Source organism: Montipora foliosa, chromosome 9 (assembly GCF_036669935.1).
Source record: "Montipora foliosa isolate CH-2021 chromosome 9, ASM3666993v2, whole genome shotgun sequence".
In the NCBI taxonomy this organism is placed as follows: Eukaryota; Metazoa; Cnidaria; class Anthozoa; order Scleractinia; family Acroporidae; genus Montipora; species Montipora foliosa.
In genome coordinates, this window is record NC_090877.1 from 12,169,878 (window position 1) to 12,184,195 (window position 14,318).

The window sequence follows — 14,318 nt, forward strand, 5'->3', positions numbered from 1 at the left end:
CATATATCCTGCTACATCATTCTTGCCACTATGCAAACAAAAATTATATATAATAGCCATATTTTGCATAGGCAGTAGTTCCGTTTTGTTAGTTATACAATATTTCTACCAATTTTTCAATTAAATAACACTAGATATAGTAATATTGTCACTAAACTATATCCCATAATAAACTTATTTGTAAACAACAGCGACTTGTCGATTTTCCATACTCTGTTCATTCCAAACATCCTATTGCCTTTTCCGCCTTGCCTTTTCTAGCCTGGATTTCAGACTATTACTTCGACTCATTTTCCCCCTGAGAGGGTAAAAACAACTCAAAGTAATCGTCTCAACTTCAGGCTACACCTTCTCTGATCTGTGTTAAAAGACTATTACAACATTACAATAGTCAACACATACGGTATCAACTATAATAACTTGCAAATAAAAATAATGCAGCAATTTGCATCGCGGGGGCAGCTGTGTCAACTATTACTAGTTTTATAGGAGCAGGATAATTATGTATGTGTTGTGTATTTTCTGTTTCGAATCTACGTATAAACTATGTTGAAACCATTTTTATTTTTGGACACAAAAACCCCATAACATAGCCTTTACATATGCTACGTAAAGGTTCCATTTGACTAGATAAAACATAGCATTTCCTTTCAAAATATATACATGAGGCATATGTATAACATAGCCTTTGAATAAGGCTTCTGTATCCAATTTATGTATATCATAACATACCATTTACATAAGGTCGTTAAATAGGATTTACATATAGATTACACAGTGTCTGGTTCTACAAGGGAAGGTAAAAGACATGACTGCCTGATTACCACTAATGACCAATAACTTTATAGTTAAACAAAGTATTCAATGATCTTTGGTAGTTCTTTATACAGACAAGAAAATGATGCCTGTTTTTGTTGTGCATTTGACTGCTTAGAGTAAGAAGCTTAGTAAAGTCACTCCTGATAAATTTAAAAAGTTACCAATGGCTGAATTGCCTTAAAGGAACCAAAAGTCAAAACTATCAAGGAATAAAATTAACTGGTGGGAAAAGGCAGAGGAAAATCATGAAAAACTGAAATATCCTTGAAAAAAGCTGGAAATTAATACATGATCTTCACATGCTTTCATTTAATAGCATGCAGGAATGTCTAGAAAAATCTAGAAAGCAGCGTTTGTAACAAGCTGGAAAAAGCTGGAAAAACCTGATTTGATCCCAGATTATGATTTCTGGAAAAAAGCTGGCAATTTCTTCCCTTAACATTCTAGAATTTTCTAGAATTTTCAAGAAAAGGAAACTGGTAAAGTCTAGGAATTTCTAGAAATTTTTTTTGTCATATCCTAAGAAAAATTCTGGAAATAACCAGAATATTCCAGATTTGTTTTGCAAGGGTCTGTAATCAATCTAAAAAAGGTCAAGTTTTAAAATTTGGTCAAAATTCCAGTTTTGGTATATTGTACCGTTAACAGAGCTAAAGGGTGAATGAATTACTCTCGCTGTGCCATGTTGTTTTGATTTTCAAGTTACTCGTTCGTTATTTCAAAAAGAGCGATTCAAACAAGCGACATTTTGGAGTCGTTTTCACTCGCTCGCAAGGCCCCATACCGAAAAAGTCGCCGTCCAGGTAAAATAATTATCGAAACAAAGTAAAACATATTTTTCTAAAAATGGTTTTGATAGTCCTTTATTGTGACAAATTTTGGCAATTTTCGATTTTTTTATCTTGCACGGTCTTAGGTGAAAATTGCTGAGAGGCGCTCTTAAATGTTCCTTACAAGGAGGTGAAACTTAAACTATAAACCAACGATATTATAGAAAACATACTGTAACTGACACAATGGTAAATTTTAAAAGTGTAATGCTAAACCGACATGATCAACTTGTTTGTTGAGTTTGGCCGGTTTCATCTGCTCAATATGGAAGCTCTCCCTGTTTTTGAGTTGATAGAAAGAGGTAGCATTTTCACTAAATTCTAAGCAAGAAACATCGCAATTATCCTGACAATGTTTAGACAAACTAAGATGCTTGAAAATATGATAATTTTTATCCCCGAAAAGGTGCTCATTTACACGTGTGTAGAAATGCCTGTTATGCACGTTATTTTCCTTGCCAAATTTTTTAACCTTCTCTTCCACAAAGTTCAATTTCCACTATGGAAGACCAAATATTTTCTTGGTCAATTTATGACAGCTGATGACATGCATGACAGGTCAACTTGCCGGTTTTCAAAATGCAGGGGTTTGTCTGCAAGCGTTTTCTTCTTGTCTCGCCCCATTTTTCAGTGGTTATCCACTGCCAAGTCTTTCGGTAAAACATTGGGTTAGTGGGAAATAACTTTCTATCACAAATCATTTATACCTACGCAAACACAGTGGATCGAGATCGGGAACGAACAAATAAACAAAGCCACAATAAGCCAATGGATTTAACATAGTAAATTGATATTATTTACACTTGCTGAACAATAAAAACTATGGTAAATAGCTGATACATGAAGAAACATGCTTGCGAACTAAAAGGCAAAGAAATTACCAACAAAACGAGTAAAATGACTTCAAATTGTAAACAAAGTAAACAATGTCATAATCCAAGAACTATTATATGAAGCATGGATTTGAAAAAAGCAAGAGCTTCCAATTACATATTGCACAATAATCCCACAATAGTACATTGAAACTAGTAATTGTGAAATAATGGTAACAAACGGATCATTTGGAATCAAATGTAATTAAAAGGATACAAAGCAGGAGACAAAAATACAGCAATTACTCATTGGAAAACAGCAAAAATATTCAAGGCGCAAATCACATGCTGTGCCAGACTAAAGGTCAACATAGATAAATAAAGCTAGACAATAGCAAATGAAATTTTGCAATCACTGCTAAGAACTAAAATCAAGAACAGAAAGCTAATGTAGTAACTAAACTAAAGGCTACGCATAAATAAAGACATAGGAAAATACTGATAACATACCAAATGTTATTGATAACTACACACCTCAGAAGACTTGGAAAATGACTTGTCTTTAAGACTGACACTCTTCAGATAAATTAACTGAACCGACTGAACTTACTTCAAGTAAATGGTAGCCAATTTACAATGGATTTTAGGAAAATAGAAAACTAACTAAAAACCAAATAAGGCTACGGGGTAAATCTACTACCCACTAATACAGGATTTACCTAAGGGAAGAAGGAGTTTACCACTCCTACACAACAGGAATTAGGTAAGAGAAATGTGTGGGGATAACACAATGTTACGAAAACTAGTATTGCGTGACAAGCGTTACTGTCTAGAAGCTTCGCGAGAGTTCGTGGTTTGTTTATATTTAGGTTTGTACGTAAGCGTTTCTAAATCGGTGTGTTTTGTAATCTTTCTATAATTACTGGGTTGCCTATGGCAAACCAGTTGGAATCTGTGTTTAGTTTCGTGTTTTTTTTATTTTTTTCCGTGTCGGTAAAAGTCTTGCCTGTCACTCCCCTGCTAAGTAGTGGCTTTGTGCATAGAGTCTTGTCTGTGTATTTTGTTAGGTTTGAGGGGGCTGGGGGAATACGTAGATTTCCTTGGTGCACACAGATGAACGTTTAATTATTAAACCCGCAATGGCGTCGAAAGTGGTGGTAACAGGGATGGCGTTTTAGTGGCAAAAATATACCTTTATGAGATCAAGAATGGAACGTCAATTGGAATAACGAAACAGGCGGGGAAAATAAATAACTGGAATCTTAAAAGCGACGAGGGATGGTCTTCGAGAACATGAGAAAGTGTGTGTTGTTTCTAATCTTATTTTATAAACTGTGCTGGTATGTAGAACACTGACAGTAAGTGGGAAATTGAGTATGGGTGTAAAAGGAATCGAATGTCTTGAATGTATCACAGTGTTTACCGAAGTGGCATCTCATTTGTCTGGCAATTGGCATTTAATTTGCAGTCAAGCTGTACAGTTTTCAGGTAAAAAAATAATTGAAAATGTGACAGTGAAGAATTATTGGAAAGAAAGGTTGTTGTCTATTTTGTGCTTTGGAAAAGGTTCTTTAGGAAAGAGTTCAATCTTGAACTGAAAAATATATTTATTTGCATATCGTATGGTTTGTGAGACGGATTGTTTCTTGTTTGCACGCACGGAATTGGAATAGAAAGGGTTTTTTTTTCTCCAATAGCAAATATTTTGTTAGTTTCATTGAATTTCATGCTGGAAAAGGTTTTTGTGAGATGTTTCAACTGTTGTGATTCATTGTGCTGTGTAGTATTCGAGTTTAACTAATTTGCATAAGTGAGTTGAAATTTAATACGCATTAAATAAAGATGACAGGAATTTGTAGGCATGATCGTTCTGGCAAATGATTACAGCTGGCGATCGTTTTTAATTAAGGTCAGAAAAAGATTTCAGTATAGTCACACTTGTGTAAAATGAAGTTATTGTTAACTTGAGAAAACAACAATAGGGTCGTTTATACGAGAGAAAATAAGCCGCGGCTTACTCTGGACGCGGCGTACATAATACACCAAAGGAACTATTTATACGAGTATAAACTCCCAGGCCAGGATAAACCGGGGCTTGAGAAAGCTGTGAACGTAGATTTTGCATCATTTATATGGGCTGTTCGCGTTTTATTTTCTCTCGTATAAACGGCCCTTATATTTCTTTAACTTTTTTAAAGAGAGAGATTTCGCGCAAATTTTATTTCAAGCTATTCAGTTGAAATATTATTTCTCGCCATTGGCTTCGTTTGCGTGATCATTTACTAGTGTTGACATTTAGGAGGTAGTTGTTTGGTTCTAAACGAGTAGGAATAAAACGACCAGGAATGAGCGAATTTTAGTGGGTGTGCGATAGCAACACGAGACAGGAGTCGAGAGATTCTAACGATAGACAGATATTAACTAACCCCTCCTGAAATAACCGAAGGAAGGCAGGCGTTGGTGGTTTGTGTGAATTTATAGCACTAAGTGGATGGAAGTCGTCATGTTTTGATTAGGCAGCTTCAGAGACGTCCTTCTGAGGAAACAAGTTGTTAAAATAGCTAATTGTGATTGGAGAATTTCGATCCTAAGTATAATGAGTATAATAATGCCTTTTATTGACAGGCAAAACCATATGATTGAGCGTGATCATACCAAATAACATTTGTTTGCGAGATCAAGTTGTGGCGAAGTGTGCAGCCCATGACAGTATGTCGTTTATTGAGCATAATGCTTTTTGTTGTATTAAGCTTCTTCCTCGGAACGCTCAAACAACTCACTTATGCACACGATGTTTGCGGTAGACCCACACTAAAAAGATGCTGTTGAGCGATTGTTTAGGGCGGGGTTGGTCCGCAAACTGAAAGAAAGTTTATATGTTGAGAACAAATGTGTACTAAATGAACAAATATGTGAAAATCATGATATGAACTGCACTGAAAACCAAATGCCAAAGGAGAGAAACACAGAACTGTGAAAGTTTCCTGAAGAAGAAAGTTCCTGATCTTAAAGTTAGTGCTAGCGGTATCGAGCTAGTCGCAGAGATGTACGCCTAGCCGGATGCATTTAGTTAAATTTCTGAAAAAGGTGAATTTTCTGTCTATTTGTATTATCATGGCTTTTTTGTTTTCTGCTGTTACTGAATCCCTTTGTATTTGGAGCTGTAACGCTATTTCATGTGCAATTACTTGTATCGTTTGCAAGTAACATTCATTTTGTACTCAACTCTGCAAAGGTTAAAAAAAATTGTAAATGTGACAGGGAAAAATTACTTGAATGAAAGCTTGTTGTCTCTTTTGTGCTTTATTATTTACGGTCAAGGTTCTTTCGAAAAGGGTTGAATGTGAACTGTCAGAAATTTATTTAATTGCATATGCTTTGTGATTGTGTGTTTCGCTTGCACGCACGCAACTGAAATAGGAAGGGTTTCTTGCCTCTTATAGCAAATATGTTGCTTGTTTCAATAAATGTTTCGGTGGAAAATATTTCTGTGAAATTTCTAGCTTTTGTAAATTTATCATGTTGTGTAATTTTCGAGCTTAGCAAATTTGCATACATGTGTGGAAATGTGATACGGGGAGAATTTTTGTGGTAACGCACAAGTCACGAAAATAAACAGGTCTGTTGGAAGCGTGCTTGAGTTTCAACAAAATGACCCCCAAAATCGGCAAAAGATTGTGACGCTGATGAATCATAAAGTAGCTGCTATTACCAAAACGATGGAATTACCTGGTGATAAATAACCTTGTCTTGGAGAGTAAATTTTTGATTTTCCAGAAACAATGGTCAACCACTGAGAGTTGGGCGATTGTGATCTTTGTGTTGAATTCGCACATTTCTTGTCAAAATTTATAACAATCGAAAGAAAAAGAAAACTAACAAAAACAAAAACCCGGTAGCTCGGCATCATTTGACACAGTTGCTTCACTGTTTCGCGAGTAAACATGCCGCGGTGAAATAACGCGGTAACTTGATCAGAGCACCCGCTGAATTCGATGTGCGATTTACTCGGTGCAGCCAAACTTGTACAATTACAACAAAACAACTAAAATCTCCCAAACTGTTTTTTGCTGATGGTAACTTTTTATATTCGTGGTTCAAAATTAATGTTGTTTTCATGTCGTAGATTTTGTTACCGATGGCAAAATATTTTATTCTCGATCGGCCGTCCTGAAACTTCCTTCTGCTCTTCTTAAAAATTGTGTATCCATATTAATTTACTTTTACATCAATATTTGTTTTGCATAAAGCAAGCTAACAAAATCTGTATCTTGCTTGGTTCGCAGTTGATAGCATTAAAATAGAATTTTCGGTCCAGTACTAATTATGCTTCTGATACTGCGTGGTATATTTCTTACTAACCCCGCCGAACAGGATTAACTTCAGCTTTCAACTTTTGTTTGCAAAGCTGTCAGATGCTGTCAGTACACGCTTACACTTGTGGTGGAAAGAAGTTGCATGATCAACATGTCAGCCCAGAAGCCAATGTTTCTCGATTCCCTTTTATTTTCTTCAATCTCTCTGGGTTCAGTACTTTGCTAGTAACCACATGTCTTCTCAAGGGGCTATTTATCTAAGACTTCTACCATGGCGCTACAATGAGAAGTTACAAATATTAATAGGCCGGTAGCCAGGTTTTTAACCTCAGAAAAGGATCTGTTTCGTGGTACGAACGTGTGAGGACCTGTAAGCCAAAGATCCTCTGCTGATATGGCTTCTGGTATGACTTCTGGTATGACTTCTGAGTGACCCTCCCCCCCCCCCCCCAACTGGAAAAAAATGCGTGGAACGCTGCACGTACCACAGGCAACCCAGTGTACCCTCACGGAGGGTCTAGTTAGATTGATTACTAATTTAGAAAGTTCTAGAAGTTTATTGTCAGAGTATATAAGTAGACGAGTCCAAGCGGAGTGTTTTTCTAACTAGTTTTTCACAAGCGAAGGGAGTTAGCGTTAGCCGTGTTTAGTCAAGTGTGACGGAAGCTGTGTTTATTCAAGTTGGCGGAGGCCGTGTAAGTTTATCAAGTACATGTTGTTAAGAGTCTTACTTCGTGGAAACTACGTTCATTTTGGAATAAATCTTCTTGTTGTTGTTCCGACAACCCTGCGTTCAGTTTAGTTTGCCAGCTACCTTTCCTCAAAACATTCGAACTCGTAACACACAACTACAAAAGCAAAAATATGAGGAAATTGAGTAATTATGGGTAAACAAGCAAATAATAGTAATTAGGATAATGAAAAGAAGTTGAAAATAATTGGAATAAAATAAACACAAAATGAACACAAGTGACCTAGTCACTGTCTCACAGTTCAATCAAACGACAGACAAATAACTTATTACAGGTACACCCAGCAAGCTAATATCACTTAATACCTTGTAATGTTCCTTTTTAAAACCTTTTGAGCAGGAATAATGAATCTGGCTGAAAAAATTATTTACGGGATAAATAATACTGGTGGATCATTTGGATGCATCATTTGCAACTAATCATGAGTGACTGTGAGCACTTCAGAGAATAAACTTGTAAGGAATTCTGACAAAAAGTAACGCAAAATTCGTCAGAACTGGTTTATTACACATAAATTATTACTTGTTCGTGTTATAAAGAAACGAGAAACAGTGAGCAACTTACCAAAATGGATGCTAATCGACGCTAGGTCCTTGAAAACAAGAAATGACTCTGCAAAATAGGATTTAATGTGGTTATCCATGCATTATCGAATCTTGTAGGAAAACTTTTAACTTTCATAACAAAATTCCCTTATGCCTAGTATGCATTAAAAATGTAGAACAGGAGCGGAAAGCTGAAAATTCTCAAGAGAACTAACAAATGGAGCAGCAAGGAGAAGTCATTTCATACTCGAGCAAAGAGCGCAACTGATCAGTGAAGCAGTCCAATTTGAACACTGATCGAGGTGAGATGACTGTTCCATTGCTCCGAAAAACTCAAGTAATGGTTTCGTTCGGCGAGGTTCAAAGTCGTAATGAGAACGGGTACATTATACGATGCTCCGATCTTGCTTAGCTTTAAGTAAGACTTTAAAGCGAGTAGACATTAAGGGTTTGTTATGGCTAAAACTGATTGAATGCATTCTTCATCGTCACTTGCTTTGTGACACCCTCAATTTTGAATCTAAAAACCCTCTCTGTTCAGAAACAATCCAAGATACATCATTTACTTACTTACTTACTTTCTCGATGTGCAAGAAAAGAATGGAGGGCAGTTTTTACATTGTAGTTCGATCACACAAGAAACAAATAATTTAGCACCGTGACACCTCAAGCTAATTGTTACTTATTATCTTGCAACGACAGACAAATATCTGATTACACCCAGCAAGCTAATATTACCAAATACCTTGCAATGTTCTCTTTAAGACCTTGTGAGCAGGAAAAATGAATCCGGCTGAACAAAAAATTAAGTGATAAATAATACTAGTGGATCATTTGGGTGCGTCATTCGCAACTGATCATGAGTGACGGTGATCATGATCACTTAATTAGAAAATAAACATATCAGGAATTCTGACGTACATGTAGTCAGTAACTTGATCCAAACTGAGTAAAGAGAAAACAACAAAAAGTAACGCAAAATTCGTCAGAACTGGTTTATCACACATAAATTATTACTTGTTTGTGTTATTAAGAAATGAGTAACAGTGAGCAACTTACCAAAATGGGTACTAATCAACGTGAGGCTCGACAACAAGAAATGACTCTGCAAAATTTGATGATTTAATGTGGTTATCCATTTTAACTTTCATAACACAAATCATTTATGCCTAATATGCAAAAACAGTGGAACTGGAGCGGAAAGCTGAAAAGTTCTCAAGAGAACGGATCGAGGTGAGATGACTGTTCATGATTGCTCGGAACAACTCACAAAATACATGGTTTCGTTCGGCGAGGTTCAAAGTTGTAATGAGAACGCATACATGTACATTATACGAGGCTCTGGTCTTGCTTAGCTTTATGTAAGACTTTAAAGCGAATAGACATTACGGGTTTGTTATGCCTAAAACTAATTGAATGCATTCTTAATCGTCATTTGCCTTGTGACACCCTCAATTTTGAATCTAAGCGGATTCAAAAACTAAAAACCCTCTCTATTCAGGAAGAATTCAAGACACATCATTTACTTACTTTCTCGATGTGCAAGAAAAGAATGGAGGGCAGTATATAGTTCGATCACACAAGAAACAAATAATTTAGCACCGTGACCCCTCAAGCTAATTGTTACCCATTACCTTGCAACGACAGACAAATAACTTATTACACCCAGTAAGCTAATATTAGGCGAGTTCATACTAGGTACATAAGTACGCCTTAAGTTTGCCTTAAGTATACTTGGAGTGTGAACGGGGGTTATTTTGGTTTACAAAAATTTGGTTTATCAACGGAGTTGATAATGTAAATTGACCACCGTACAGAGATTCTAAAAACTGACGTTTCGAGCGTTAGCCCTTCGTCAGAGCGAATCGAGGGATTATGGGTTACGTGTAGTTTTTATAGTAGAGTAGGAGCTACGCTATTGGTGGTAACATGGCAACGTGAAAAGTAGGAATATATTAGTTAAATGAAAAGCGTTCGTTAATACCGTGAGGATTAAGGGTGCCGATTTGAAAGATGAATTTTTGTTCCAGATTCTTGCGGCTTTCCGTCGTACCTAGATGTAGGGAAAGGCCGCAGATAGCCATGTGTTTTTTGGAGTGGTTAGGCAGATTAAAATGGCGAGCGACTGGCTTAGATGCATCCTTGTCATTCTTCTCAACATCGCGAAGGTGTTCGCGGAATCGGTCACCTAGTCGTCTACCTGTCTCACCAATGTATAATTTATTGCATAACGTACAGGTTATGCAATAAATGACATTTGCGGAGGTACATGTGAAACGATCGGTGATCTTAACAGATCGCTTAGGTCCCGATATCTTGCTAGTGTTAACAATGAAAAGACAAGTTTTGCATCGTGAGCGCGCGCATTTGAAAGTGCCGGGTTGCTCGTTGGTTTTGAGCGCGCTTCTAACTAAAAAGTTGCCTACGTTTTTGTCGCGTTTGAATGAAATAAGTGGAGGTTGCGAAAAGATTCTACCAGTCTCGGGATCATTTTGGAGTAATTTAAAATTACTAAGAATGATGCTTTTGACTGCGTGATTATGAGGATGGAAAGTGAGGGTGAATGGAATTCTGTCATTCTTATCTTTCTGTGACGTTTGTAGTGACGACTGTCGATCAAATTGTTGGGCGCGATGATGGCCCGCTTTGACCACAGAGACAGGATAGCCACGTTTTTCGAAGAACTGGCACATCTCCTCTGATTTGCTGGAAAAATCGGAGTCATCACTACATAGACGTCGAAGTCTAAGAAATTGAGAATAAGGAATGGAGTTCTTGACATGTGATGGATGTGACGATGAATACAACAAATAACTGTGTGAATCAGTAGGTTTGTAGTGCACACTAGTACATAGCACGTTGCCTCTAATAGAAACTTTGATATCTAGGAAAGCCAATGAAGTTTCCGAAATTTCATCCGGCTCTTAAATATACCTGGGAAATTTCGGAAACTTCATTGGCTTTCCTAGATATCAAAGTTTCTATTAGAGGCAACGTGCTATGTACTAGTGTGCACTACAAACCTACTGATTCACACAGTTATTTGTTGTATTCATCGTCACATCCATCACATGTCAAGAACTCCATTCCTTATTCTCAATTTCTTAGACTTCGACGTCTATGTAGTGATGACTCCGATTTTTCCAGCAAATCAGAGGAGATGTGCCAGTTCTTCGAAAAACGTGGCTATCCTGTCTCTGTGGTCAAAGCGGGCCATCATCGCGCCCAACAATTTGATCGACAGTCGTCACTACAAACGTCACAGAAAGATAAGAATGACAGAATTCCATTCACCCTCACTTTCCATCCTCATAATCACGCAGTCAAAAGCATCATTCTTAGTAATTTTAAATTACTCCAAAATGATCCCGAGACTGGTAGAATCTTTTCGCAACCTCCACTTATTTCATTCAAACGCGACAAAAACGTAGGCAACTTTTTAGTTAGAAGCGCGCTCAAAACCAACGAGCAACCCGGCACTTTCAAATGCGCGCGCTCACGATGCAAAACTTGTCTTTTCATTGTTAACACTAGCAAGATATCGGGACCTAAGCGATCTGTTAAGATCACCGATCGTTTCACATGTACCTCCGCAAATGTCATTTATTGCATAACCTGTACGTTATGCAATAAATTATACATTGGTGAGACAGGTAGACGACTAGGTGACCGATTCCGCGAACACCTTCGCGATGTTGAGAAGAATGACAAGGATGCATCTAAGCCAGTCGCTCGCCATTTTAATCTGCCTAACCACTCCAAAAAACACATGGCTATCTGCGGCCTTTCCCTACATCTAGGTACGACGGAAAGCCGCAAGAATCTGGAACAAAAATTCATCTTTCAAATCGGCACCCTTAATCCTCACGGTATTAACGAACGCTTTTCATTTAACTAATATATTCCTACTTTTCACGTTGCCATGTTACCACCAATAGCGTAGCTCCTACTCTACTATAAAAACTACACGTAACCCATAATCCCTCGATTCGCTCTGACGAAGGGCTAACGCTCGAAACGTCAGTTTTTAGAATCTCTGTACGGTGGTCAATTTACATTATCAACTCCGTTGATAAACCAAATTTTTGTATACTACTTCCCCACCGACGCAGCACCACAGTTTCTTTAGAAACTACCCCTTCATTATTTTGGTTTAAGTACCTTACTTTGTAACCTTGGAAACGACCTATCCTCAAAGAAGCCGAAGTACGCTCTCAAGTCTAGTTTTACCGTGCTCTAATGCGTGCTTACGCACTATCAAAACACTCGAAAGCGATAACACGTCAATCAACTATACGGCGGGAAAAGCTAGTGCACGCAAACCTTCTTGGCGAAGCAAAAACATGGATCACAACGGAAGCCGACATCGTTTCTTCTCTCACCAACAACTTCGAGTAGACGACGACGATTCTCTGGACGTATGCCTTATGTAAGTGCAGTTTTATCTATTTATTAAACCAGTTTAAGAGCGCCTTTTTTGTTGTACTAGTAATGTTTTACCTATTGTAAAATCCTAATAGCTCTTTATCACAAGCATGCTTTCTATTCAATAGCAACAACTTAAACCAAAGATTTGCCGGAGCAGTACCGATTCACCAGCAACAAATGCCACAAATGCATTTTAGTGGACAGCCGCTCTTTCCTTTTCCACCTAACAGCCAGACCTTCTACCGTCCTGCTAGTGTGTTTCAACCGCCGAGCGACAGTCCACCACAATGCAACTCGCCAATAACAACGCGAACCCCATCGCCAAGTCCTGGGACTTCAGAGAGCTCGCGCCGGGCCACCAAAACCAGTTCGGAGGGAAAGAAGAAGTCCAAGGCTTCTGACTGGACAGAAGAAGAAACTCGTGATACGTTAGAACTATGGGGGCCGAAGTACGACAAGCTCCGCAGTGCGTCCAACAAGGACAGGGTGAAGATATGGAACGATATTTTCGTTGCATACAAGGAAAAGTACCCAGACAGTGAAAGAACTTTACCCCAGGTAAAGAAACGTATCCAGAATCTCGAATACGAGTACAAGCTTTTAAAGCAACGTTCTCAGTCGACCGGTGAAGCGGGGTTTAAGAAAATCAAAGAGGGGTTTCCGTACTTTGATTTTTTAGATGACGTGATGGGTCATCGCGATAGCGTTGACCCATCTAAAATGGCTATCGAAGGATCTTCTACGTTTGCTTCCGAAGATAGCAGCAATTCCTCAGCCTCGCCTACATTGCAAGAAAGCGGTAACGACACAGAGGAAAACCTAGACGACGAGCAACCAACCGCGACGGGAATGAAACGAAAGGCAACCGATAAGTCAGCGAAATCTGCCCGCAAAGGAAAGAAGGGACGTGATTTGCCGCAAACTGAGTGGCAAACAAGTTTTCTTCAGCTCATGGAACGAAGCTTAGAGCAAGATAGTATACGATTTGAACGTTCCACAGAAATGCTTCGAGAATCGCAGAGGAATCAGATGGAGCAAACAAATGCAATCCTCGCAGGGTTTAAGGACATTTTTAAAGATTTGACATCAAAGTAGATCAATGCATGTGTTTCTTAGAAAAATATATAGCGGTAATTCTTATTATATATCTATATATATCGATGTAATAGTTACTGTTCAATTGTTATGTTGAATGACATTTTTTGCTACACAAAGCGATCAACAGCAGATAAAAGCTATAGTTGGAAAATGTGGTGTTACAAATTTTCCCACACAAAGTCTTTTAAAGCATCTCTTACATCAGTGCCAGTTTCAAATACAATTCTGTCTTCATCTTCATCGTCTGAGTCATCGTCAGAGTCACAGTAATCATCATACAAGTCTCCTCTCTCAATACAGATGTTATGCAAAACGCATGATGCAACAACAGTTTTCGTTAACGTTGATGTTTTCTGCTCAATTTTTTTCATAACAATTCGCCACCGTGATTTTAACATGCCAAACGCACGCTCCACCACACATCGTAGGGCGCTGAATTTTTTGTTAAATTTTCTTTGTTCAGGAGTTAAGCGTCCCCTGTCTGGGAATGGTTTCATAAGCCAGCTGGTGAGGGGATATGCGCTGTCTCCAGCGAGAAGAGGGCCGATTTCTACTCCATTGATATCTCTAGTCGGACCAGAAAGAATTTGTTCATTTTGTGCCATATCGTATAGTCCACTTAATCTAAGAACGCGAGCATCATGTATGCTGCCCGGATAGCCAACCGTAGCATGAATAAATTTTAGACTAGAATCAACTATGCCTTGAAGTATAACAC

The 14,318-nt window shown here is 38.1% G+C and overlaps 2 protein-coding genes and 1 long non-coding RNA gene across 3 annotated transcripts in view; 1 reads left to right on the plus strand and 2 right to left on the minus strand.

Moving 5' to 3' along the window:
* Positions 1 to 14,318, minus strand: part of LOC137971331 (tetratricopeptide repeat protein 28-like) — a 162,608-nt gene that overhangs the window by 22,837 nt on the left and 125,453 nt on the right. The gene's annotated exons all lie outside the window — the stretch shown is intronic.
* LOC137971341 (uncharacterized) overlaps positions 1 to 14,318 on the minus strand; it is a 29,398-nt gene that overhangs the window by 10,397 nt on the left and 4,683 nt on the right. The window contains exons 10-13 of the long non-coding RNA XR_011116995.1: positions 9,134 to 9,179; positions 8,820 to 8,867; positions 8,094 to 8,141; positions 7,509 to 7,625 (exon numbers count right to left, since the gene is read on the minus strand). This is a non-coding gene — a long non-coding RNA (uncharacterized lncRNA). The remainder of the gene's footprint in view (positions 1 to 7,508; positions 7,626 to 8,093; positions 8,142 to 8,819; positions 8,868 to 9,133; positions 9,180 to 14,318) is intronic.
* On the plus strand, positions 12,383 to 13,597 carry LOC137971338 (myb/SANT-like DNA-binding domain-containing protein 1). Its single transcript, XM_068818164.1, has 2 exons — positions 12,383 to 12,503; positions 12,628 to 13,597. The coding sequence occupies exons 1-2, from the start codon at positions 12,418 to 12,420 to the stop codon at positions 13,595 to 13,597; spliced, it is 1,056 nt and encodes a 351-aa protein (XP_068674265.1). The 5' UTR covers positions 12,383 to 12,417.

Excerpts from the sequence above, each read along its gene's own strand:
- LOC137971338 (XM_068818164.1), top strand. The coding sequence starts at position 12,418 with ATGGATCACAACGGAAGCCGACATCGTTTCTTCTCTCACCAACAACTT. Across the intron at positions 12,504-12,627 it reads TCTCTGGACGTATGCCTTAT|CAACAACTTAAACCAAAGAT; the intron begins GTAAGTGCAGTT and ends TCTATTCAATAG.